This window comes from Oncorhynchus kisutch, linkage group LG19, assembly GCF_002021735.2.
Source record: "Oncorhynchus kisutch isolate 150728-3 linkage group LG19, Okis_V2, whole genome shotgun sequence".
Lineage (NCBI taxonomy): Eukaryota > Metazoa > Chordata > Actinopteri > Salmoniformes > Salmonidae > Oncorhynchus > Oncorhynchus kisutch.
The window spans coordinates 32,822,761-32,850,359 of NC_034192.2; the positions used below are offsets into that span (position 1 = coordinate 32,822,761).

Genomic DNA, 27,599 nt, shown 5'->3' on the forward strand with positions numbered 1-27,599 from the left:
CTAGTACGACACAGAAAGAGCAGTTGAGTATGCATGTGTTAGGAGTGAAACTGTGTGTGTGAATGAACTGACCTCGTTGCGACAGACCTCCATTGGTCGACCCCACCGTAGTGGCGGAGCTACTACCCTTGGTCTCACGGTTAAGGAACTCCATGACTCTGGATTGGCTGCTGGCGGTGGCGTGTGGGCGTGTATGAGCTGAGCGGGCGTGACTGATTGGTGCCTGGTGGGTCTGTCGGCCACGCCTCTCCTTCCTGGTTGGCTTGTTGGAATCGATCCCATCCAATAGGCCCGTGGCTGCTGCCCTGGCAAGCACTTCCTGTGCAGACTCGATCTCTTCCAGGTCGGGCTGTCAGGAAAGGAATATGGAGAGAGTAAGGAGGAGATACTGGAACAAGTTTAAACCATGCGATCATTTTACGGCAAAAGAGGTTGGATATACAGTACTTTGTAATGCAAACAGAGTCTATGCAATGTAAAGATGAGTGTTTTATGAGTGTCAAGTAATCTGTCAATAGTACTTTAGAGGAGAGAGGAGAGCAGAGAAGAGAGGAGAGGAGAAGAGAGCAGAGGAGAGGAGAAGAGAGAGGAGAAGAGAGCAGAGGAGAGGAGAAGAGAGAGGAGAAGAGAGCAGAGGAGAGGAGAAGAGAGAGGAGAAGAGAGCAGAGGAGAGGAGAAGAGAGAGGAGAAGAGAGCAGAGGAGAGGAGAAGAGAGGAGAGCAGAGGAGAGGAGAAGAGAGCAGAGGAGAGGAGAAGAGAGAGGAGAAGAGAGCAGAGGAGAGGAGAAGAGAGGAGAGCAGAAGAGAGCAGAGGAGAAGAGAGCAGAGGAGAAGAGAGCAGAGGAGAGGAGAAGAGAGAGGAGAAGAGAGCAGAGGAGAGGAGAGGAGAAGAGAGGAGAGCAGAGGAGAGGAGAACAGAGCAGAGGAGAAGAGAGCAGAGGAGAGGAGAAGAGAGCAGAGGAGAGGAGAAGAGAGCAGAGGAGAGGAGAAGAGAGCAGAGGAGAGCAGAGAAGAGCAGAAGAGAGACAGCAGGTGACCCTGAAGCAGGAAGAAAGGACATGGTGCCTCCCTCTCCTCTCTGCAATCTTCTCCTCTGCTCTGCAAGAGGAGATAGGCAGCAAGAGGAGATGAGAGCAGAGGAGAGCAGAGGAGAGGAGAGCAGAGGAGAAGAGAGCAGAGAAGAGAGCAAGAGGAGAGCAGAGCAGAGAAGAGAGGAGAAGAGAGCAGAGGACAAGACAGCAAGAGGAGAGCAGAGGAGAAGAGAGAAGACAGCAAGAGGAGAGAAGGCAGCAAGAGGAGATGAGAGCAGAGGAGAGGAGAGCAGAGGAGAGAAGAGCAGAGACGAGTGCAAGAGGAGAGCAGAGGACAAGACAGCAAGAGGAGAGCAGAGGAGAAGAGAGCAGAGGACAAGACAGCAAGAGGAGAGCAGAGGAGAAGAGAGCAGAGAAGAGAGCAAGAGGAGAGCAGAGCAGAGAACAGAGGAGAAGAGAGCAGAGGACAAGACAGCAAGAGGAGAGCAGAGTAGAAGAGAGCAGAGGACAAGACAGCAAGAGGAGAGCAGAGGAGAAGAGAGCAGAGAAGAGAGCAAGAGGAGAGCAGAGCAGAGAAGAGAGGAGAAGAGAGCAGAGGACAAGACAGCAAGAGGAGAGCAGAGTAGAAGAGAGCAGAGAACAGGAGAGCAGAGAAGAGAGCAAGAGGAGAGCAGAGCAGAGAGGAGAAGAGAGCAGAGGAGAAGAGAGGAGAGCAGAGGGGAGGGGAGCAGAGGAGAAGAGAGCAGAGGACAGGAGAGCAGAGAAGAGAGCAAGAGGAGAGCAGAGCAGAGAGGAGAGCAGAGGGGAGGGGAGGGGAGGAGAGGGGAGCAGAGGAGAAGAGAGCAGAGGATAAGAGAGGAGGAGACAGCAAGAGGAGAGCAGAGGAGAAGACAGCAAGAGCAGAGAAGAGAGCAGAGAGGAGAGGGAGGCACCATGTCCTTTCTTCCTGCTGCAGGGTCACCTGCTGTCACAGCTCCTACCCACACAGCTCTCCTCTCCCCACCAACTGAATAATTCACACTTACTGAGAGAAAGGAAGGGTGTGTGGTGTATTTGAGTGTTTGTGTGTGTGTGTGTGTGTGTGTGTACATTTGAGTTGTTTTGCAGATGTGTACGGGAGGGTCTTTTGGGGTTGCACAGACTGTGTTGATGCTAACTCACACAGACAGGGGGCGCTGAATTATTCAACAGATTCTCTCCCTCCCCCTCTCCTCCTTTACCTCCCTCTCCCCTCTCCTTCTCTTCTCTCCCTCCTCATCCCTTTAAATCTCACATCCACCCCATCCCCCCTCACTTCTGTTCAAGCCTCTTAAATCATCCTCTCTACCTGGGCACACTGTTAAACTTGTGTGCAGCAACAAACCACAAACACCACCATACACAACATACTCTACCATTCAAAAGTTTGGTGTCACTTAGAAATGGCCTTGTTTTTGAAAAAAAAGCACAAAACACCAGTCTCAACCTCAACAGTGAAGAGGCTACTCTGGGATGCTGGCCTTCTAGGCAGAGTTGCAAAGAAAAAGCCATATCTCAGACTGGCCAATAAAAAGAAATGATTAAGATGGGCAAAAGAACACAGACACTGGACAGAGGAACTCTGCCTAGAAGGCCAGCATCCCGGAGTCGCCTCTTCGCTGTTGACGTTGAGACTGGTGTTTTGCGGGTACTATTTAATGAAGCTGCCAGTTGAGGACTTGTGAGGCGTTTGTTTCTCAAACTAGACACTCTAATGTACTTGTCCTCTTGCTCAGTTGTGCACCGGGGCCTCCCACTCCTCTTTCTATTCTGGTTAGGGACAGTTTGTGCTGTTCTGTGAAGGGAGTAGTACACAGCGTTGAACGATATTTTCAGTTTCTTGGCAATTTCTCGCATGGAATAGTCATCATTTCTCAGAACAAGAATAGACTGACTAGTTTTTACTTTGTTTCTGGACATTTTGAGCCTGTAATCGAACCCACAAATGCTGGTGCTCCAGATACTCAACTAGTCTAAAGAAGGCCAGTTTTATTGCTTCTTTAATCAGAACAACAGTTTTCAGTTGTGTTAACATAATTGCAAAAGGGTTTTCTGATGATCAATTAGCCTTTTAAAATGATAAACTTGGATTAGCTAACACAACGTGCCATTGGAACACAGGAGTGATGGTTGCTGATAATGGGCCTCTGTACACCTATGTAGATATTCCATAAAAAAATCTGCCGTTTCCAGCTACAATAGTCATTTACAACATTAACAATGCCTACACTGTATTTCTGATCAATTGGATGTTATTTTAAAAACAAGGACATTTCTAAGTGACCCCAAACTTTTGAACGGTGGTGTAGGTCCTAAACAAGTACATACACCGTACCACAAACTGTTTGTCCCAGTTGTGCCATTCTCGCCGCACCTCTGATAACCAGGAAAAATATAAACTCCCACCTCTACTGTGCAATTCTACTTGCCTACTTACAAGCTAAGACAAACACGCACGTGATTCTAAATTCTGCCTGTGTATGACACGACTCTAACCGTCTCTCGATATGGGGACATTTAAAGAGCGCTGCAAATCTGTGATGTGGACAGTCCCACTGCAGGAGTCCAGACACATCACAGTCAACGCTGTGATGGATCACTAGTCACTTGAAATAATGCCACTTTAATAATGTTTACATATCATACATTACTCATATCGCATGTATATACTGTATTTTATACCATCTACTGCACCTTGCCTATGGCGCTCGGCCATCGCTCATCCATATACTTACATGTACATATTCTCATTCACCCCTTTAGATTTGTGTGTATTAGGTAGTTGTTGGGGAATTGTTAGGTTACTTGTTGGATATTACTGCAATGTTGGAACTAGAAGCACGAGCATTTCGCTACACTCGCATTAACATCTGCTAGCCACGCGTATGTGACCAACAACATTTGATTTGATTTGAGTCCCAACACCGAGTTTATGGTCCCTAGCTGTTCTTGTATGAAAACCTCATAAAATGATTTCACCGGGTCCAACCTGACGCCCGCTCCCAGTGAAACTGCATTCCCACACTTATCTAATTGCTATTTTTACGGCGCTTCTCAGAGTGCCACAATAACTTTTGATTAGCTGAGTTTATTAGGGGTGGAAAGAAGCCCGTTTGAGGTGCTATTATAGCCATTTGATGATCTTTTCATCCCTGTCTGTGGAGGTATAAATGTGATGGCTGACAGGGGGGATGAACAGACGCTGTGAAGGACGGAGGGAAAGAGAGAGAGAACTCTTGTCGCACCCTGAGAGAGAGAAAGAGAGAGGGAGAAAATTGCTTGATAACCCAGTGTGTCGTAAACGGTAGAGTAGAGCAGGTTTCGTCATGTGGAGAAATATCCTTAATGTGGCCATGCTTGGGAATTTGGATTATAGGGGCCTGTTTGGCCGACCGCGTCTCCTTAAGCAGCCAAGCAGCAAGCTAGGTGGGCAGGCAGGAAGCTAGGTGAACAGGCAGGAAGCTAGGTGGGCAGGCAGGAAGCTAGGTGGGCAGGCAGGAAGCTAGGTGGGCAGGCAGGAAGCTAGGTGGGCAGGCAGGAAGCTAGGTGGGCAGGCAAGAAGCTAGGTGGGCAGGCAGGAAGCTAGGTGGGCAGGCAGGAAGCTAGGTGGACAGGCAGGAAGCTAGGTGGGCAGGCAGGAAGCTAGGTGGACAGGCAGGAAGCTAGGTGGGCAGGCAGGAAGCTAGGTGGACAGGCAGGAAGCTAGGTGGGCAGGCAGGAAGCTAGGTGGGCAGGCAGGAAGCTAGGTGGGCAGGCAGGAAGCTAGGTGGACAGGCAGGAAGCTAGGTGGGCAGGCAGGAAGCTAGGTGGGCAGGCAGGAAGCTAGGTGGACAGGCAGGAAGCTAGGTGGGCAGGCAGCAAGCTAGGTGGGCAGGCAGGAAGCTAGACTAGCGGTACAGCGGCTGTGGCTCTGTGAAAGTAGCTTCTCCATCATCATTTCTCCACTGCACCACACTTAGCATCTAAAGCCCAGTAAAGCACAGCTCAGCTGCGGTGACTGAAGTCTCACTTAAGACCCACCTACAGAGAGAGAGAGGGAGAGAGGAGAGAAACTGCAGGAGAGAGTGGGATGGAGAGAAACTGCAAACGCGAGAACCAGGGAGAAAGGAATCTGTGAGAGTGGTTAGTGTGAGATAGATCGACATTGTATGAGAGACTACATGAGAGAGAGACCGTAAAACAAAAAGAAAGAGTTTAGTTGACATTGATGTGAAAGAAGAAGACAGGAACAGCATTGAGGGAAAGGGAGAGAGAGAAAATAGACGAGAGACTGAAGAGAACAGAGAGAGAAAGACATCTCCACTCTTCCACATCAACATAGACAGCCAAGTCAATCACCATAATACTCTGGGAAAATATGACAGCATTGAGCTGAATTCCCCCCAAAAATGATGACAGCATTGAACTGAAGTAAGCAGATATCAACATACACTTTCTCTTCCATAGGGTTCTCTGGATGAAAACCTCCTGGCAGTACCATGTCTCTCTCTGTCTCTCTCCTCCATAGCAGCCCTCTTCTTTCATCTCCCTCCTTCCTCCTCTCAACCTCTCGTTCCGGTCACCTTTTCTCAGGCTTGTCTGCTTCCTCTGATACTTTCCTTCGTTCTCCTCTCCTCCTCCTCTCCAGCTCTACCTTCAAGGCTGTACATGTCTGTCTTCATGACCTCAATGCTGATCTTTTCACCTTCAGATCTTCCTCTTTCTCACTGTCTCTTTTACTCTCTTCTCTCCTTCTACCTCTTCCCTCGCTCCGCACTCTATCTCAGGTAGTAGATGGAAAGAAGTCCTGCTGCCTATTTCTGTGCCCCAAACACTCAGTCTTCTTCTAGCCTTCAGTTCTCTCCATCCTCCCCCTCTCTCCTCTCGCTCCCCCTCTTTCCTTCCTTCTCTCAGAGGTATGACCTAGAACCTGTCACCTTCTCTGCTCTCAGTTTCACCTGATCTCAACTGCAGCTATGCCTTCCCCTCTGTCACGCACACAGAGGCCATGATGTCAGCTTTCTGCTTACTCCCTGTCTCTCATTTAAACTGTCTTAACTCTCCCCTTCACCTCATCTCCCCTTCACCCCACCCCCTGTCCCCTTCACCTCCTCTCCCCTTCACCTCACCTCCCCTTCACCTCACCTCCTCTCCCCTTCATCTCACCTTCACCTCACCCCCTCTCCCCTTCAACTCACCCCTCTCCCCTTCACCTCACCCCCTCTCCCCTTCACCTCACCTCCTCTCCCCTTCATCTCACCTTCACCTCACCCCCTCTCCCCTTCAACTCACCCCTCTCCCCTTCACCTCACCCCCTCTCCCCTTCACCTCACCTCCTCTCCCCTTCACCTCACCTCCTCTCCCCTTCACCTCACACCCTCTCCCCTTCACCTCACCTCTCCACTTCCTTCTCCACCCCCTTCCCCTTCACCTCACCACTTCCTTCTCCACCCCTTCCCCTTCACCTCACCTCACCACTTCCTTCTCCACCCCCTTCCCCTTCACCTCACCTCTCCACTTCCTTCTCCACCCCCTTCTCCTTCATCTCCGCTCCTCTCCCCTTCAGCCTCCTTTCCACCCGTCAAAACATCCAAAATGTTCTAGACTTTGTAAACCTCCAAACTCCTTCAGAAACTCACAAGAGATGACAAGCACGTTCTCTTTTCTGTGTATTTCTCTTACATGAAGCAGGCTGCCTTTCTCAACTCAACTCTTCTCTGTCTGAATGGTCCCTAAATGTCCTCCCTCCATATTGTCGCATCCGTTCTTAGAGACCTCTCTCAATGTTTCTCTGTCTCTCTCTCCATCTTCCTCCCCCCTCGCTCTCTCTTCCCCCCCCCCCCCTCTCTGTCTCTCTCTCTCTCTCAGCTGTGTGGTGCTATTTCTGTGGCCAGATGAATGTATATGGAGGACGGGGGAGTTCCTCTCTCTCAGACGTGAGCCAGGGATCCGTCAGTGGATGTGTGGAAGGATGTGTACGGCTCAGTACATCACGGGAGGGGGGGGGGGGGGGGGGGAGGAGTACATCGAGACCCCCGGGGAGGTTACTCATAAACAAACAAGTCTGCAGCCAAAACACGTATAGCCTCGTATACAGACAGTAGCGATAAAAATCAACCCTGAAGTGTTCAGCACTGAGGCTGGACTTTCCCTGTGTCTATAGAGGCTCGGAAGGGTCCACTCAATGCATTCTAGGAGCAGGGGGATGTGTTCTGAGCTAAATACATTTCTCCCAGTGGCTCAGATGGCTGAGGACACTGGTCATACTGCTGATGTAGCATACTGCTGATGATAGTGGGTCTTCTCAGAGGGGAATACATAGTCTAGCTCAGTGGTCACCAACCGGTCGATCGCCAAGGCATTCCAAGTCGATTACCAGACATTTCGATAAAGCCTTGTGATCCTTTCTAATTTAAAAAAAATCATTCTGGGCTGTTGGCAGTAGGTGCACTTGATTCAGAAGTCCTGCGTGCCAGGTAGGCAAATTGTGCCCATTTTGAGTCATATAAGTAGTCTGAAGGAACAAACTCTGCCTACCCGGTGGACCAGGAGAGCTGTGGCTACATCAAGTGTGCCTACCGCCCTGGCCAATCGGATAGCTCAAATCATCATTCCTACAGCCATGACCAGGGAGAGACTGTCATAGAATACAGCAAAGAGCTGCTGTTTATTATGAGCGAGATTTTATTCAGCACTGTCAACCCTGTTTTAATTCTGCATTGTCAACACTGTTTTTATTCTGCACTGTCAACACTGTTTTTATTCTTCACTGTCAACACAGTTTTTATTCTGCACTGTCAACACAGTTTTTATTCTTCACTGTCAACACTGTTTTTATTCAGCACTGTTTTTATTCAGCACTGTCAACACTGTTTTTATTCAGCACTGTCAACACATTTTTTATTCAGCACTGTCAACACTGTTTTTATTCAGCACTGTTTTTACTCAGCACTGTCAACACTGTTTTTATTCAGCACTTTTTTTATTCCCCACTGTCAACACTGTTTTTATTCGGCACTGTCAACACATTTTTTATTCTGCACTGTCAACACATTTTTTATTCATCACTGTCAACACTGTTTTTATTCAGCACTGTTTTTACTCAGCACTGTCAACACTGTTTTTATTCATCACTGTCAACACTGTTTTTATTCAGCACTGTCAGCACTGTTTTTATTCAGCACTGTCAGCACTGTTTTTATTCAGCACTGCCAACACTGTTTTTATTCAGCACTGTTTTTACTCAGCACTGTCAACACTGTTTTTATTCAACACTGTCAACACTGTTTTTATTAATCACTGTCAACACTGTTTTTATTCAGCACTGTCAACACTGTTTTTATTCAGCACTGTCAACACTGTTTTTATTCAGCACTGTTTTTATTCAGCACTGTCAACACTGTTTTTATTCAGCACTGTCAGCACTGTTTTTATTCAACACTGTTTTTATTCAGCACTGTCAACACTGTTTTTATTCAGCACTGTCAGCACTGTTTTTATTCATCACTGTCAACACTGTTTTTATTCATCACTGTCAACACTGTTTTTATTCAGCACTGTCAACACTGTTTTTATTCAGCACTGTCAACACAGTTTTTATTCAGCACTGTCAACACCGTTTTTATTCAGCACTGTTTTTATTCAGCACTGTCAACACTGTTTTTATTCAGCACTTTTACAAAACCTAACTTTTACTTCTCCCTACTTCCACTCGTGCTTCAGCTGCAATGAATGAGTAGCCAAGTGTATCAATACGCCTGAGTTTGTATTATTGGCAGCTCGTCGTGTTTATTTTAATATCGAGGAATATTTCACTTTCTCTGGTCATAGGAACAACATGAATTTGTGCATGAGGCAGAAATAATGTGACGGTGTCCCCTCTCTCTGGTCAGTCTCACCGGAGGAAAGGAGAGAGCAGAACTGTGAGAGGCAGACCCTCTGCTGCTTTCTGCCTCCCCCTGCTGAGACTGTCCATCAGATGAAGGTACCATCAGTCCAGTCAAATAAAAAAGCTAATTATTAGCAAATAATTTACATTTATTCTCAGCTGTGCCTCGCAAGTGATACGACAACTGATCTATTTTGTTATCAATTTTTAAAATAAAATATGGCCTGAGAAGAACAGTACTGGCAGGCCAAGCATTGCCAATATGCTGTGATAATGTATTAGACCTACTGCACTAAACTCATTCCTACACAACTGCTTGTATTAGGTTAATGTTACATAGGCGTACATTTTTTAAGTCGTGTTTTTGTATTTGTTTTTGTTCTAAGCAGTAAATCTCGGCTTGCATTTTGACTGCGAAAGTGATCTTGAAAGGTTGGTGAATTACAAGTACTGTATCACAACAGGGGTCTCTCTCTCTCTCTCTCTCTCTCCGTGTCTCTCTCACCTCTCTGGTGAGTACAGCTAGGAAACAGCCGTTAGTTTCGTCTGAAGGATCCAGTCTGAAGAACGGACACCCTGCTCTCTCCTCAGCTCGGCCCAGAGATGTGGGTAAGGAAGAGCTCGGCCTGGACAACACGCACGCACAGTCACACACAACGCATGCAGCGAAGGATACATGCGCACACACACACACAGAGTTAATAAATGCACAGACAGAGTTAATAAATCATTCACAGGCCACAAGTCAATACAATCCCTACCAATAGTCTTAGGTATAGCTGTTTAAGCCTGGGGCTGTGAAGAACTGTTGTAAAATAATCTTCAAGAACAATATCCACACAGGGAAAACTACCCACGAGATAACGAGGAAAGAGTTTCTTTGTTTTGGAGCTGATAATGATTTCATCTCTAATGGCAGGCCTTTAGGTCCTACCTGGGGTGCTAAAGTTTGAGAGGGAGGTGAGCCATAGAGAGGGAGAGAGAGACAGAGAGAGATAGAGAGACAGAGAAGGGGGAAAGGGGGGAGTGGGGTTGAGAGGGGGAGGAAGAGAGCGAAAAAGAAACAGAGAGAGAGAGAGAGAGAGACAGAGAGAGAAAGAAAGAGACTAACCTGAAGGCTTGTAGTTTGGGTCCCTCGGTAGGCCCAGCCTGTTCCAGAGCTCCCCTCACCACCTCTTCATTCTCCTCAGGGTACAAGGAGCAGGTAGAGTACACCACCACCTGCACCTTGGGGACTGGACACAAATGTGCAAACACACAGACACATGCAAACACACACACACACACACACTCACGTTAAATAAACACACACCTACAGTATTAGCACACAGCCCCACAAGGCATATCAACACACACACATAAAATAACATATTCAACATGCAAATGAAACATGTTCACACTCACAAATCACAACCACGAATGAACATCAATGAATATATCTCCAACGAAGCACAGCGGATGACGGCAAAGACAGCTAAGCCGACAATTGTTTTTCACATTCCACTGCACACAAATCCTCACTAAGGGGCTTTGAAGCAGAGCATGTATACATGTTATTTTTCTTTAAACAGTTCACGTATATGAAGCATTTCTCATTTCATTCCCCTGTTGCCTTGCACCAGCTGCTGATTCCAGCCAACCATTTCTTTGGATGCTTAGATCCCCCCCCCCCCCCCCCCCCCCCCCCCAAGCTGATTTCTGCTAAGTGAGAACAATAGACTTAGTTAATGAGACCAAATATTTGACCTATGGTAATAAACACAACAGATGTGTGCTGTTACAATATCCAATAAGAAAATACTTGTAAACATCAAAAGAGATGCAGCACCGCCAGTCACCGTGCCAACGGGTGGGTCGATAGCCATCTGCCATTCATTAACGGCCCGTTAGAGAGGATCTGCCGCTGCTGGCAAAACCATTTGAGCCCGATCAATGACCGTGTGATTAGAGAAGATGGGTTTCCGTCACACACACACACACACACACACACACGCACACACGCACACACGCACACACACACACACACACACACACACACACCCTAGATTAACATGATCCAGCCCACACGGAGTTCATACAATAAGACATGAATAACTGGTTGGGTTTGCTGTGTTTCTTCAACCTGTCTCTTTAGACCAGCCCTGTGTCTGTATGAGGGAAAGTGCACAGCATGGGAAGGTTACTGAGTCGTTGTTTTGGAGCTAACAGTAGTCATGCTGACCAGACCAGGAAACACTAGCATTTCTAATTAAGACTTAGAGCCTCTCAGAGGGGAACTCAGCTATAATTGCAGATGAGATTAGATCATTTGTGAGAGAGGGGGTGTGTGTGTGTGTGTGTGTGTGTGTGTACACACACGTAAACACCGTCTCTCTCTCTCTCTCTCTGTACGTTCTCACACTCACACTTCAGGGCATGGATGATGTCTCTCTTCTGCTGGGCCACCAGTGTGTCCAGCTTGGTCTGGGCTATGGAACCCTGTGACAGGTCCTGGAGCAGGTCTGTGTCTGAAACCAAGATGTCTTTACACTTCTGCTCATCTGTAATCTAATTTGGGTTGATTTTAGATTAAGCAGAAGCCAATTCAAGGGTAAGCTGTACCTCCGTTCTCCTACAGTTATGAACTCAACAGGGTTGAGGGTATGATTTGAGGTATAAGGGGTATATACAGGGAGGGGAAAAAGTATTTGATCCCCTGCTGATTTTGTACGTTTGCCCACTGACAAAGAAATTATCCGTCTATAATTTTAATGGTAGGTTTATTTGAACAGTGAGAGACAGAATAACAACAAAAAAATACAGAAAAACGCATGTTTTGCATTTTAATGAGGGAAATAAGTATTTGACCCCCTCTCAATCAGAAAGATTTCAGGCTCCCAGGTGTCTTTTATACAGGTAACGAGCTGAGATTAGGGGCACACTCTTAAAGGGAGAGCTCCTAACCTCAGCTTGTTACCTGTATAAAAGACACCTGTCCACAGAAGCAATCAATCAGATTCCAAACTCTCCACCATGGCCAAGACCAAAGAGCTCTCCAAGAATGTCAGGGATAAGATTGTAGACCTACACAAGGCTGGAATGGGCTACAAGACCATCGCCAAGCAGCTTGGTGAGAAAGTGACAACAGCTGGTGCGATTATTCGCAAATGGAAGAAACACAAAAGAACTGTCAATCTCCCTCGGCCTGGGGCTCCATGCAAGATCTCACCTCGTGGAGTTGCAATGATCAAATCAAATCAAATGTATTTATATAGCCCTTCGTACATCAGCTGATATCTCAAAGTGCTGTACAGAAACCCAACCCAAACAGCAAGCAATGCAGGTGTAGAAGCACGGTGGCTAGGAAAAACTCCCTAGAAAGGCCAAAACCTAGGAAGAAACCTAGAGAGGAACCAGGCTATGTGGGGTGGCCAGTCCTCTTCTGGCTGTGCCGGGTGGAGATTATAACAGAACATGGCCAGGATGTTCAAATGTTCATAAATGACCAGCATGGTCGTATAATAATAAGGCAGAACAGTTGAAACTGGAGCAGCAGCACGGTCAGATGGACTGGGGACAGCAAGGAGTCATCATGTCAGGTAGTCCTGGGGCATGGTCCTAGGGCTCAGGTCCTCCGAGAGAGAGAAAAAAATAGAGAATTAGAGAGAGCATATGTGGGGTGGCCAGTCCTCTTCTGGCTGTGCCGGGTGGAGATTATAACAGAACATGGCCAAGATGTTCAAATGTTCATAAATGACCAGCATGTTCGAATAATAAGAAGGCAGAACAGTTGAAACTGGAGCAGCAGCACGGCCAGGTGGACTGGGGACAGCAAGGAGTCATCATGTCAGGTAATCCTGGGGCATGGTCCTAGGGCTCAGGTCCTCCGAGAGAGAGAAAGAAAGAGAGAAGGAGAGAATTAGAGAATGCACACTTAGATTCACACAGGACACCGAATAGGACAGGAGAAGTACTCCAGATATAACAAACTGACCCTAGCCCCCCGACACATAAACTACTGCAGCATAAATACTGGAGGCTGAGACAGGAGGGGTCAGGAGACACTGTGGACCCATCCGAGGACACCCCCGGACAGGGCCAAACAGGAAGGATATAACCCCACCCACTTTGCCAAAGCACAGCCCCCACACCACTAGAGGGATATCTTCAACCACCAACTTACCATCCTGAGACAGGGCCGAGTATAGCCCACAAAGATCTCCGCCATGGCACAACCCAAGGGGGGGCGCCAACCCAGACAGGATGACCACATCAGTGAATCAACCCACTCAGGTGACGCACCCCTTCCAGGGACGGCATGAGAGAGCCCCAGTAAGCCAGTGACTCAGCCCCTGTAATAGGGTTAGAGGCAAAGAATCCCAGTGGAAAGAGGGGAACCGGCCAGGCAGAGACAGCAAGGGCGGTTCGTTGCTCCAGAGCCTTTCCGTTCACCTTCCCACTCCTGGGCCAGACTACACTCAATCATATGACCCACTGAAGAGATGAGTCTTCAGTAAAGACTTAAAGGTTGAGACCGAGTTTGCGTCTCTGACATGGGTAGGCAGACCGTTCCATAAAAATGGAGCTCTATAGGAGAAAGCCCTGCCTCCAGCTGTTTGCTTAGAAATTCTAGGAACAATTAGGAGGCCTACGTCTTGTGACCGTAGCGTACGTGTAGGTATGTACGGCAGGACCAAATCAGAGAGATAGGTAGGAGCAAGCCCATGTAATGCTTTGTAGGTTAGCAGTAAAACCTTGAAATCAGCCCTTGCTTTGACAGGAAGCCAGTGTAGGGAGGCTAGCACTGGAGTAATATGATCCATTTTTTTGGTTCTAGTCAGGATTCTAGCAGCCGTATTTAGCACTAACTGAAGTTTATTTAGTGCTTTATCCGGATAGCCGGAAAGTAGAGCATTGCAGTAGTCTAACCTAGAAGTGACAAAAGCATGGATTAATTTTTCTGCGTCATTTTTGGACAGAAAGCTTCAGATTTTTGCAATGTTACGTAGATGGAAAAAAGCTGTCCTTGAAATGGTCTTGATATGTTCTTCAAAAGAGAGATCAGGGTCCAGAGTAACGCCGAGGTCCTTCACAGTTTTATTTGAGATGACTGTACAACCATTAAGATGAATTGTCAAATTCAACAGAAGATCTCTTTGTTTCTTGGGACCTAGAACAAGCATCTCTGTTTTGTCCGAGTTTAAAAGTAGAACGTTTGCAGCCATCCACTTCCTTATGTCTGAAACACATGCTTCTAGCAAGGGCAATTTTGGGGCTTCACCATGTTTCATTGAAATGTACAGCTGTGTGTCATCCGCATAGCAGTGAAAGTTAACATTATGTTTTCGAGTAAAATCCCCAAGAGGTAAAATATATAGTGAAAACAATAGTGGTCCTAAAACGGAACCTTGAGGAACACCGAAATTTACAGTTGATTTGTCAGAGGACAAACCATTTACAGAGACAAACTGATATCTTTCCGACAGATCAGATCTAAACCAGGCCAGAACTTGTCCGTGTAGACCAATTTGGGTTTCCAATCTCTCCAAAAGAATGTGGTGATCGATGGTATCAAAAGCAGCACTAAGGCACTAAGGTCTATGATCATGAGAACGGTGAGGAATCAGCCCAGAACTACACGGGAGGATCTTGTCTATGATCTCAAGGCAGCTGGGACCATAGTCACCAAGAAAACAATTGGTAACACACTACGCTGTGAAGGACTGAAATCCTGCAGCGCCCGCAAGGTCCACCTGCTCAAGAAAGCACATATACATGCCCGTCTGAAGTTTGCCAATGAACATCTGAATGATTCAGAGGACAACTGGGTGAAAGTGTTGTGGTCAGATGAGACCAAAATGGAGCTCTTTGGCATCAACTCAACTCGCCGTGTTTGGAGGAGGAGGAATGCTGCCTATGACCCCAAGAACACCATCCCCACCGTCAAACATGGAGGTGGAAACATTATGCTTTGGGGGTGTTTTTCTGCTAAGGGGACAGGACAACTTCACCGCATCAAAGGGACGATGGACTGTCAAATCTTGGGTGAGAACCTCCTTCCCTCAGCCAGGGCATGGAAAATGGGTTGTGGATGGTTATTCCCGCATGACAATGACCCAAAACACATGGCCAAGGCAACAAAGGAGTGGCTCAAGAAGAAGCATATTAAGGTCCTGGAGTGGCCTAGCCAGTCTCCAGACCTTAATCCTGTGGAGGGAGCTGAAGGTTTGAGTTGCCAAACGTCAGCCTCGAAACCTTCATGACTTGGAGAAGACATGCAAAGAGGAGTGGGACAAAATCCCTCCTGAGATGTGTGCAAACCTGGTGGCCAACTACAAGAAATGTCTGACCTCTGTGATTGCCAACAAGGGTTTTGCCACCAAGTACTAAGTCATGTTTTGCAGAGGGGTCAAATACTTATTTCCCTCATTAAAATGCAAAACATGTGTTTTTCTAGATTTTTGTTGTTGTTATTCTGTCTCTCACTGTTCAAATAAACCTACCATTAAAATTATAGACCGATCATTTCTTTGTCAATGGGAAAACGTACAAAATCAGCAGGGGATCAAGTACTATTTTCCCTCACTGTAGATGGTAATATGGAGGGTATAAAGGTGGTAATATGGAGGGTATAGGGGTGTAATATGGAGGGTATATAGGTGGTAATATGGAGGGTATAGGGGTGTAATATGTAGGGTACAGTGGTGGTAATATGGAGGGTATAGCGGTGGTAATATGGAGGGTATAGGGGTGGTAATATGGATGGTAGATGGTTGGTAATATGGAGGGTATATACGTGGTAATATACAGGGTATATGGGGTGTAGTGTGTTGGGGTATGCGAAGCAGTACCTCCGTTCTCCTGCAGTATGAACTCAACAGGGTTGCTGACTGCAGACACGGAGCACTGGGGGGTCAGCAGGATGACCCGGACCCGCTGGAGTCTCAGGTCACATGGGTCCAGAGACAGGAAACTCATAGGGATCAGCTTCACGTCTGACCAGACAAACTCAAACACTCAGACACACATATACAGTAGGTCTGTAGCATGAACCAACCCACACTGGGACTCAGTAACATTTCTCCCAAGAACACAACCACAATAGTAATACATACCTATTTACCAGACGTGTCTCTTATCCAAAGCGACTTACTTAAAGCGTGCACACATTTTACGTAAGGGTGGTCCCAGAAAACTCTGCCCAACTATTCTACCGTTCTAAGCGTCATGCTCTACCCACTGAGCTACAGAGGACCACAACCATATCGTGCCAACAGTACACGCTTAAATGGAAAGTAGCTAGCGACAGTTGACTTACACACACACACACACACACAGACGGATCCCACGTACTCTTGCAGGCCATATTGGCAAGGACCTCCTGTAGCTCCTCCCTCTGGGCGGGTGGGCGGTCGCCAACACAGACGAACACTTTTGACTGGCTGTTGCCATGGGCGTTGCCGTGGGTGACCAGGGAGGCGGTGTGTGACATGGTAAGGCCGGAGGAGGAGCCAGCCATCAGGACGTCCCCGTCTGGGAGCAACAGAGAGCGCACCACACAGGGACCGACGCTACACCACTTATCCTAGAGAAGTGTGGGTGAGAGGGGGGTAGAGGGGGAAGGGAAAGATAGAAGGGAGAGAGTGAAGGGGGGAGACAGGAGGGGGGCAGAAGGGGAGGGAGAGAAGGAAAGAGAGAGGTAGGGTTACGACTTGACTACAGCCTTTTTCCACAAAGGAGAGAGAGAAAGGATGAGAGAGAGGATGAGAGAGAGAGAGAGAGAGAGAGAGAGAGAGGATGAGAGAGAGAGAGGATGAGAGAGAGAGAGAGAATATAATGTGTGCAAGCAGACAGAGAGATTAATGGAGATGTCCTTCAACCAGCAGAGCCCCACCCTCTAGAGACAGTGCTGAACATAGCATAACAGAGCCAGCTAATTTGACTTCCTTTAGTTAGTGTCCATATCACGGTCTTTGTACGAAAAAAAGAAAGAGAGGAAGGCAAGAGCAAGGACACGGAGAAAGGGAGGAGAGGGGGAGTGAGAGGAAGACGAGGAGAGAGGGGAAGTGATTAATTTAGAAGTGGTATTGAATGCTTAATTGAATTTGGCTTCGTAATCACATTTCACTGTGCTTGTGTGGCATGACGCTCAGAGAAGCTGTGGCAGGCAGCAGCTTGACTTTATTGGAGTAGAAATTAAAATGACAAGCTTATAGCTCCGCAGCCATAGAATTAGTCATTAGAATACTCTCACAGAAACAAGGAGGAGGGTTTCATAGACTGGCACAAAATGGGCTTTGGATACTCCGTATTCACAATGGATGGGGAAGAATTTGCATCGAAAAGTAGACTTTGATTTATGGATGCAAGCTGACGTACAATAGAGCCATATGTTTCTTTCGTTGTTTTGTTCAATTGTTGGCTTAGAACAAAGCCCTGGGGTCTGAAATGGCACCCTATGTCACATGTAGTGCACTATACAGGGAATAGGTGCCATATCCCAGGCAGTCTTGCAGCAGTACCTGTATGATGAGCTTGTTGTCGCTGAGCAGCTTGGTGCGGTACAGGTCAGCTTTGAGCTGGGGGGGGAACACCAACACGTCCACACAGTGGGGGTCCTGACAGAAGGACTGCCCTTCCAACTGCCCGACTGAATTCACCTGAGAGAATCCCCCTCGCTTCAGGACGCCGCACACCTCTTCAAGGCTGGGGGGGAGGGAAGACGAGACAGGATGTGAAGGTCATTATAGCAGGTCAAATCCCTCTATGGCCCTTTAAAAAGCTTCTACCGCGGATGTCACCTCTGGTAGTCAAATGTAATTTCCTGTGTGTGCACGCACGCACACACACACACACACATACCACTGGTAACCTTAGAGTCTCAGGGCTTGTTGCTGATTGGATCTGTCCACTACAAGGGGATTTACACACCACTAAATCAGGCTGACTGCAGCAACAGACATACACCCACACACACCCTCTAAGACTTGACATGAACCAACACCACCACCACTCTTGTCAAGAGGGCGCAACAGCGTCTCTACTTCCTAAGGCGGCTGAAGTAATTCGGCATGCCACCCGGGTCCTCTCCAGATACTACCGCTGCACCATCGAGAGCGTCCTGACCGGTTGCATCACAGCCTGGTACTGGAATTGCTCCGTCCACAACCTCAAGGCTCCCCAGCAGGTGGTGAAGACGGCCTATTACATCACTGGGACCGTGCTCTCACCCATCCAGGACATCTAGTCGAAAAGGTGCCTGAGGAAGGCATGCAGCATCATCAAGGATCCCACGCACCCCAGCCATAAGCTGTTCTCTCCCTTAACGTCAGAGAGACAGTATCGGAACATGAGGTCTGATACCAACAGGTTCAGAGACCGTTTCTATCTACAAACCATCAGACTGCTGAACACTTGAACTGGACTGAGCACCTGCTCTGATTCTCCACACCTTAGCACACATGCACTCACTCATATACACACACACACAGACACACACACACACACACACACGTCACGCCCTGATCTGTTTCACCTGTCCCTGAGATTGTCTCCACCCCCTCCAGGTGTCGCTTATTTTCCCCAGTGTATTTATCCCTGTGTTTCCTGTCTCTCTGTTACCAGTGTATTTATCCCTGTGTTTCCTGTCTCTCTGTACCAGTGTATTTATCCCTGTGTTTCCTGTCTCTCTGTTACCAGTGTATTTATCCCTGTGTTTTCTGTCTCTCTGTACCAGTGTATTTATCCCTGTGTTTCCTGTCTCTCTGTTACCAGTGTATTTATCCCTGTGTTTCCTGTCTCTCTGTTACCAGTGTATTTATCCCTGTGTTTCCTGTCTCTCTGTTACCAGTGTATTTATCCCTGTGTTTCCTGTCTCTCTGTTACCAGTGTATTTATCCCTGTGTTTCCTGTCTCTCTGTTACCAGTGTATTTATCCCTGTGTTTCCTGTCTCTCTGTTACCTGTGTATTTATCCCTGTGTTTCCTGTCTCTCTGTACCAGTGTATTTATCCCGGTGTTTCCTGTCTCTCTGTACCAGTGTATTTATCCCTGTGTTTCCTGTCTCTCTGTACCAGTGTATTTATCCCTGTGTTTCCTGTCTCTCTGTTACCAGTGTATTTATCCCTGTGTTTCCTGTCTCTCTGTTACCTGTGTATTTATCCCTGTGTTTCCTGTCTCTCTGTACCAGTGTATTTAACCCTGTGTTTCCTGTCTCTCTGTTACCAGTGTATTTATCCCTGTGTTTCCTGTCTCTCTGTTACCTGTGTATTTATCCCTGTGTTTCCTGTCTCTCTGTACCAGTGTATTTATCCCTGTGTTTCCTGTCTCTCTGTTACCAGTGTATTTATCCCTGTGTTTCCTGTCTCTCTGTTACCTGTGTATTTATACCTGTGTTTCCTGTCTCTCTGTACCAGTGTATTTATCCCTGTGTTTCCTGTCTCTCTGTACCAGTGCATTTATCCCTGTGTTTCCTGTCTCTCTGTACCAGTGTATTTATCCCTGTGTTTCCTGTCTCTCTGTACCAGTGTATTTATCCCTGTGTTTCCTGTCTCTCTGTACCAGTGTATTTATCCCTGTGTTTCCTGTCTCTCTGTACCAGTGTATTTATCCCTGTGTTTCCTGTCTCTCTGTACCAGTGTATTTATCCCTGTGTTTCCTGTCTCTCTGTTACCAGTGTATTTATCCCTGTGTTTCCTGTCTCTCTGTTACCTGTGTATTTATCCCTGTGTTTCCTGTCTCTCTGTACCAGTGTATTTATCCCTGTGTTTCCTGTCTCTCTGTTACCAGTGTATTTATCCCTGTGTTTCCTGTCTCTCTGTTACCTGTGTATTTATACCTGTGTTTCCTGTCTCTCTGTACCAGTGTATTTATCCCTGTGTTTCCTGTCTCTCTGTACCAGTGCATTTATCCCTGTGTTTCCTGTCTCTCTGTACCAGTGTATTTATCCCTGTGTTTCCTGTCTCTCTGTACCAGTGTATTTATCCCTGTGTTTCCTGTCTCTCTGTACCAGTGTATTTATCCCTGTGTTTCCTGTCTCTCTGTACCAGTGTATTTATCCCTGTGTTTCCTGTCTCTCTGTACCAGTGTATTTATCCCTGTGTTTCCTGTCTCTCTGTACCAGTGTATTTATCCCTGTGTTTCCTGTCTCTCTGTTACCAGTGTATTTATCCCTGTGTTTCCTGTCTCTCTGTTACCAGTGTATTTATCCCTGTGTTTCCTGTCTCTCTGTTACCAGTGTATTTATCCCTGTGTTTCCTGTCTCTCTGTACCAGTGTATTTATCCCTGTGTTTCCTGTCTCTCTGTTACCTGTGTATTTATCCCTGTGTTTCCTGTCTCTCTGTACCAGTGTATTTATCCCTGTGTTTCCTGTCTCTCTGTTACCAGTGTATTTATCCCTGTGTTTCCTGTCTCTCTGTTACCAGTGTATTTATCCCTGTGTTTCCTGTCTCTCTGTTACCTGTGTATTTATCCCTGTGTTTCCTGTCTCTCTGTACCAGTGTATTTATCCCGGTGTTTCCTGTCTCTCTGTACCAGTGTATTTATCCCTGTGTTTCCTGTCTCTCTGTACCAGTGTATTTATCCCTGTGTTTCCTGTCTCTCTGTTACCAGTGTATTTATCCCTGTGTTTCCTGTCTCTCTGTTACCTGTGTATTTATCCCTGTGTTTCCTGTCTCTCTGTACCAGTGTATTTAACCCTGTGTTTCCTGTCTCTCTGTTACCAGTGTATTTATCCCTGTGTTTCCTGTCTCTCTGTTACCTGTGTATTTATCCCTGTGTTTCCTGTCTCTCTGTACCAGTGTATTTATCCCTGTGTTTCCTGTCTCTCTGTTACCAGTGTATTTATCCCTGTGTTTCCTGTCTCTCTGTTACCTGTGTATTTATACCTGTGTTTCCTGTCTCTCTGTACCAGTGTATTTATCCCTGTGTTTCCTGTCTCTCTGTACCAGTGCATTTATCCCTGTGTTTCCTGTCTCTCTGTACCAGTGTATTTATCCCTGTGTTTCCTGTCTCTCTGTACCAGTGTATTTATCCCTGTGTTTCCTGTCTCTCTGTACCAGTGTATTTATCCCTGTGTTTCCTGTCTCTCTGTACCAGTGTATTTATCCCTGTGTTTCCTGTCTCTCTGTACCAGTGTATTTATCCCTGTGTTTCCTGTCTCTCTGTACCAGTGTATTTATCCCTGTGTTTCCTGTCTCTCTGTTACCAGTGTATTTATCCCTGTGTTTCCTGTCTCTCTGTTACCAGTGTATTTATCCCTGTGTTTCCTGTCTCTCTGTTACCAGTGTATTTATCCCTGTGTTTCCTGTCTCTCTGTTACCAGTGTATTTATCCCAGTGTTTCCTGTCTCTCTGTACCAGTGTATTTATCCCTGTGTTTCCTGTCTCTCTGTACCAGTGTATTTATCCCTGTGTTTTCCTGTCTCTCTGTACCAGTGTATTTATCCCTGTGTTTCCTGTCTCTCTGTACCAGTGTATTTATCCCTGTGTTTCCTGTCTCTCTGTACCAGTGTATTTATCCCTGTTTCCTGTCTCTCTGTACCAGTGTATTTATCCCTGTGTTTCCTGTCTCTCTGTACCAGTGTATTTATCCCTGTGTTTCCTGTCTCTCTGTTACCAGTGTATTTATCCCTGTGTTTCCTGTCTCTCTGTTACCAGTGTATTTATCCCTGTGTTTCCTGTCTCTCTGTACCAGTGTATTTATCCCTGTGTTTCCTGTCTCTCTGTACCAGTGTATTTATCCTGTGTTTCCTGTCTCTCTGTTACCAGTGTATTTATCCCTGTGTTTCCTGTCTCTCTGTTACCAGTGTATTTATCCCTGTGTTTCCTGTCTCTCTGTTACCAGTGTATTTATCCCTGTGTTTCCTGTCTCTCTGTTACCAGTGTATTTATCCCAGTGTTTCCTGTCTCTCTGTACCAGTGTATTTATCCCTGTGTTTCCTGTCTCTCTGTACCAGTGTATTTATCCCTGTGTTTCCTGTCTCTCTGTACCAGTGTATTTATCCCTGTGTTTCCTGTCTCTCTGTACCAGTGTATTTATCCCTGTGTTTCCTGTCTCTCTGTACCAGTGTATTTATCCCTGTTTCCTGTCTCTCTGTACCAGTGTATTTATCCCTGTGTTCCTGTCTCTCTGTACCAGTGTATTTATCCCTGTGTTTCCTGTCTCTCTGTTACCAGTGTATTTATCCCTGTGTTTCCTGTCTCTCTGTTACCAGTGTATTTATCCCTGTGTTTCCTGTCTCTCTGTACCAGTGTATTTATCCCTGTGTTTCCTGTCTCTCTGTGCCAGTGTATTTATCCCTGTGTTTCCTGTCTCTCTGTTACCAGTGTATTTATCCCTGTGTTTCCTGTCTCTCTGTTACCAGTGTATGTATCCCTGTGTTTCCTGTCTCTCTGTTACCAGTGTATTTATCCCTGTGTTTCCTGTCTCTCTGTACCAGTGTATTTATCCCTGTGTTTCCTGTCTCTCTGTACCAGTGTATTTATCCCTGTGTTTCCTGTCTCTCTGTTACCAGTGTATTTATCCCTGTGTTTCCTGTCTCTCTGTACCAGTGTATGTATCCCTGTTTTTCCTGTCTCTCTGTTACCAGTGTATTTATCCCTGTGTTTCCTGTCTCTCTGTACCAGTGTATTTATCCCTGTGTTTCCTGTCTCTCTGTGCCAGTGTATTTATCCCTGTGTTTCCTGTCTCTCTGTTACCAGTGTATTTATCCCTGTGTTTCCTGTCTCTCTGTACCAGTGTATTTATCCCTGTGTTTCCTGTCTCTCTGTACCAGTGTATTTATCCCGGTGTTTCCTGTCTCTCTGTACCAGTGTATTTATCCCTGTGTTTCCTGTCTCTCTGTTACCAGTGTATTTATCCCTGTGTTTCCTGTCTCTCTGTTACCTGTGTATTTATCCCTGTGTTTCCTGTCTCTCTGTACCAGTGTATTTATCCCTGTGTTTCCTGTCTCTCTGTTACCAGTGTATTTATCCCTGTGTTTCCTGTCTCTCTGTTACCAGTGTATTTATCCCTGTGTTTCCTGTCTCTCTGTTTACCTGTGTATTTATCCCTGTGTTTCCTGTCTCTCTGTACCAGTGTATTTATCCCGGTGTTGTTTTCCTGTCTCTCTGTACCCAGTGTATTTATCCCTGTGTTTCCTGTCTCTCTGTACCAGTGTATTTATCCCTGTGTTTCCTGTCTCTCTGTTACCAGTGTATTTATCCCTGTGTTTCCTGTCTCTCTGTTACCTGTGTATTTATCCCTGTGTTTCCTGGTCTCTCTGTACCAGTGTATTTAACCCTGTGTTTCCTGTCTCTCTGTTACCAGTGTATTTATCCCTGTGTTTCCTGTCTCTCTGTTACTGTGTATTATCCCTGTGTTTCCTGTCTCTCTGTACCAGTGTATTTAACCCTGTGTTTCCTGTCTCTCTGTTACCTGTGTATTTATACCTGTGTTTCCTGTCTCTCTGTACCAGTGTATTTATCCCTGTGTTTCCTGTCTCTCTGTACCAGTGCATTTATCCCTGTGTTTCCTGTCTCTCTGTACCAGTGTATTTATCCCTGTGTTTCCTGTCTCTCTGTACCAGTGTATTTATCCCTGTGTTTCCTGTCTCTCTGTACCAGTGTATTTATCCCTGTGTTTCCTGTCTCTCTGTACCAGTGTATTTATCCCTGTGTTTCCTGTCTCTCTGTACCAGTGTATTTATCCCTGTGTTTCCTGTCTCTCTGTACCAGTGTATTTATCCCTGTGTTTCCTGTCTCTCTGTTACCAGTGTATTATCCCTGTGTTTCCTGTCTCTCTGTTACCAGTGTATTTATCCCTGTGTTTCCTGTCTCTCTGTTACCAGTGTATTTATCCCTGTGTTTCCTGTCTCTCTGTTACCAGTGTATTTATCCCTGTGTTTCCTGTCTCTCTGTACCAGTGTATTTATCCCTGTGTTTCCTGTCTCTCTGTTACCTGTTGTATTTATCCCTGTGTTTCCTGTCTCTCTGTACCAGTGTATTTATCCCTGTGTTTCCTGTCTCTCTGTTACCAGTGTATTTATCCCTGTGTTTCCTGTCTCTCTGTTACCAGTGTATTTATCCCTGTGTTTCCTGTCTCTCTGTACCTGTGTATTTATCCCTGTGTTTCCTGTCTCTCTGTACCAGTGTATTTATCCGGTGTTTCCTGTCTCTCTGTACCAGTGTATTTATCCCTGTGTTTCCTGTCTCTCTGTACCAGTGTATTTATCCCTGTGTTTCCCTGTCTCTCTGTTACCAGTGTATTTATCCCTGTGTTTCCTGTCTCTCTGTTACCTGTGTATTTATCCCTGTGTTTCCTGTCTCTCTGTACCAGTGTATTTAACCCTGTGTTTCCTGTCTCTCTGTTACCAGTGTATTTATCCCTGTGTTTCCTGTCTCTCTGTTACCTGTGTATTTATCCCTGTGTTTCCTGTCTCTCTGTACCAGTGTATTTATCCCTGTGTTTCCTGTCTCTCTGTTACCAGTGTATTATCCCTGTTGTTCCTGTCTCTCTGTTACCTGTGTATTTATACCTGTGTTTCCTGTCTCTCTGTACCAGTGTATTTATCCCTGTGTTTTCCTGTCTCTCTGTACCAGTGCATTTATCCCTGTGTTTCCTGTCTCTCTGTACCAGTGTATTTATCCTGTGTTTCCTGTCTCTCTGTACCAGTGTATTTATCCCTGTGTTTCCTGTCTCTCTGTACCAGTGTATTTATCCCTGTGTTTCCTGTCTCTCTGTACCAGTGTATTTATCCCTGTGTTTCCTGTCTCTCTGTACCAGTGTATTTATCCTGTGTTTCCTGTCTCTCTGTACCAGTGTATTTATCCCTGTGTTTCCTGTCTCTCTGTTACCAGTGTATTTATCCCTGTGTTTCCTGTCTCTCTGTTACCAGTGTATTTATCCCTGTGTTTCCCTGTCTCTCTGTTACCAGTGTATATATCCCTGTGTTTCCTGTCTCTCTGTACCAGTGTATTTATCCCTGTGTTTCCTGTCTCTCTGTTACCTGTGTATTTATCCCTGTGTTTCCTGTCTCTCTGTACCAGTGTATTTATCCCTGTGTTTCCTGTCTCTCTGTTACCAGTGTATTTATCCCGTGTTTCCTGTCCTCTCTGTTACCAGTGTATTTATCCCTGTGTTTCCTGTCTCTCTGGTTACCTGTGATTTATTCCCTGTGTTTCCTGTCTCTCTGTACCAGTGTATTTATCCCGGTGTTTCCTGTCTCTCTGTACCAGTGTATTTATCCCTGTGTTTCCTGTCTCTCTGTACCAGTGTATTTATCCCTGTGTTTCCTGTCTCTCTGTTACCAGTGTATTTATCCCTGTGTTTCCTGTCTCTCTGTTACCTGTGTATTTATCCCTGTGTTTCCTGTCTCTCTGTACCAGTGTATTTAACCCTGTTTTCCTGTCTCTCTGTTACCAGTGTATTTATCCCTGTGTTTCCTGTCTCTCTGTTACCTGTGTATTTATCCCTGTGTTTCCTGTCTCTCTGTACCAGTGTAATTTATCCCTGTGTTTCCTGTCCCTCTCTGTTACCAGTGTATTTATCCCTGTGTTTCCTGTCTCTCTGTTACCTGTTATTTATACCAGTGTTTCCTTCCTCTCTGTACCAGTGTATTTCCCTGTGTTTCCTGTCTCTCTGTACCAGTGCATTTATCCCGTGTTTCCTGTCTCTCTGTACCAGTGTATTTATCCCTGTGTTCCTGTCTCTCTGTACCAGTGTATTTATCCCTGTGTTTCCTGTCTCTCTGTACCAGTGTATTTATCCTGTGTTTCCTGTCTCTCTGTACCAGTGTATTTATCCCTGTGTTTCCTGTCTCTCTGTACCAGTGATATTATATCCCTGTGTTTCCTGTCTCTCCTGTACCAGTGTATTTATCCCTGTGTTTCCTGTCTCTCTGTTACCAGTGTATTTATCCCTGTGTTTCCTGTCTCCCTGTTACCAGTGTATTTATCCCTGTGTTTCCTGTCTCTCTGTTACCAGTGTATTTATCCCTGTGTTTCCTGTCTCTCTGTTACCAGTGTATTTATCCCTGTGTTTCCTGTCTCTCTGTACCAGTGTATTTATCCCTGTGTTTCCTGTCTCTCTGTACCAGTGTATTTATCCCTGTGTTTCCTGTCTCTCTGTACCAGTGTATTTATCCCTGTGTTTCCTGTCTCTCTGTACCAGTGTATTTATCCCTGTGTTTCCTGTCTCTCTGTACCAGTGTATTTATCCCTGTGTTTCCTGTCTCTCTGTACCAGTGTATTTATCCCTGTGTTTCCTGTCTCTCTGTACCAGTGTATTTATCCCTGTGTTTCCTGTCTCTCTGTACCAGTGTATTTATCCCTGTGTTTCCTGTCTCTCTGTACCAGTGTATTTATCCCTGTGTTTCCTGTCTCTCTGTTACCAGTGTATTTATCCCTGTGTTTCCTGTCTCTCTGTACCAGTGTATTTATCCCTGTGTTTCCTGTCTCTCTGTACCAGTGTATTTATCCCTGTGTTTCCTGTCTCTCTGTACCAGTGTATTTATCCCTGTGTTTCCTGTCTCTCTGTACCAGTGTATTTATCCCTGTGTTTCCTGTCTCTCTGTTACCAGTGTATTTATCCCTGTGTTTCCTGTCTCTCTGTTACCAGTGTATTTATCCCTGTGTTTCCTGTCTCTCTGTACCAGTGTATTTATCCCTGTGTTTCCTGTCTCTCTGTACCAGTGTATTTATCCCTGTGTTTCCTGTCTCTCTGTACCAGTGTATTTATCCCTGTGTTTCCTGTCTCTCTGTTACCAGTGTATTTATCCCTGTGTTTCCTGTCTCTCTGTACCAGTGTATTTATCCCTGTGTTTCCTGTCTCTCTGTACCAGTGTATTTATCCCTGTGTTTCCTGTCTCTCTGTACCAGTGTATTTATCCCTGTGTTTCCTGTCTCTCTGTTACCAGTGTATTTATCCCTGTGTTTCCTGTCTCTCTGTACCAGTGTATTTATCCCTGTGTTTCCTGTCTCTCTGTACCAGTGTATTTATCCCTGTGTTTCCTGTCTCTCTGTTACCAGTGTATTTATCCCTGTGTTTCCTGTCTCTCTGTACCAGTGTATTTATCCCTGTGTTTCCTGTCTCTCTGTTACCAGTGTATTTATCCCTGTGTTTCCTGTCTCTCTGTACCAGTGTATTTATCCCTGTGTTTCCTGTCTCTCTGTACCAGTGTATTTATCCCTGTGTTTCCTGTCTCTCTGTACCAGTGTATTTATCCCTGTGTTTCCTGTCTCTCTGTTACCAGTGTATTTATCCCTGTGTTTCCTGTCTCTCTGTTACCAGTGTATTTATCCCTGTGTTTCCTGTCTCTCTGTACCAGTGTATTTATCCCTGTGTTTCCTGTCTCTCTGTTACCAGTGTATTTATCCCTGTGTTTCCTGTCTCTCTGTTACCAGTGTATTTATCCCTGTGTTTCCTGTCTCTCTGTACCAGTGTATTTATCCCTGTGTTTCCTGTCTCTCTGTTACCAGTGTATTTATCCCTGTGTTTCCTGTCTCTCTGTTACCAGTGTATTTATCCCTGTGTTTCCTGTCTCTCTGTACCAGTGTATTTATCCCTGTGTTTCCTGTCTCTCTGTACCAGTGTATTTATCCCTGTGTTTCCTGTCTCTCTGTACCAGTGTATTTATCCCTGTGTTTCCTGTCTCTCTGTACCAGTGTATTTATCCCTGTGTTTCCTGTCTCTCTGTACCAGTGTATTTATCCCTGTGTTTCCTGTCTC

General features: G+C 46.0%; 1 protein-coding gene across 1 annotated transcript in view; it reads right to left on the bottom strand.

The window, feature by feature from the left end:
- The window catches only part of LOC109864694 (putative methyltransferase NSUN7), a 49,841-nt gene that overhangs the window by 725 nt on the left and 21,517 nt on the right, over window positions 1-27,599 (bottom strand). The window contains exons 4-10 of the mRNA XM_031797243.1: window positions 17,417-17,635; window positions 16,248-16,479; window positions 15,746-15,889; window positions 11,321-11,422; window positions 10,027-10,150; window positions 9,421-9,541; window positions 73-349 (exon numbers count right to left, since the gene is read on the bottom strand). Coding sequence (XP_031653103.1) covers window positions 73-349; window positions 9,421-9,541; window positions 10,027-10,150; window positions 11,321-11,422; window positions 15,746-15,889; window positions 16,248-16,479; window positions 17,417-17,635 — 1,219 coding nt within the window. The remainder of the gene's footprint in view (window positions 1-72; window positions 350-9,420; window positions 9,542-10,026; window positions 10,151-11,320; window positions 11,423-15,745; window positions 15,890-16,247; window positions 16,480-17,416; window positions 17,636-27,599) is intronic.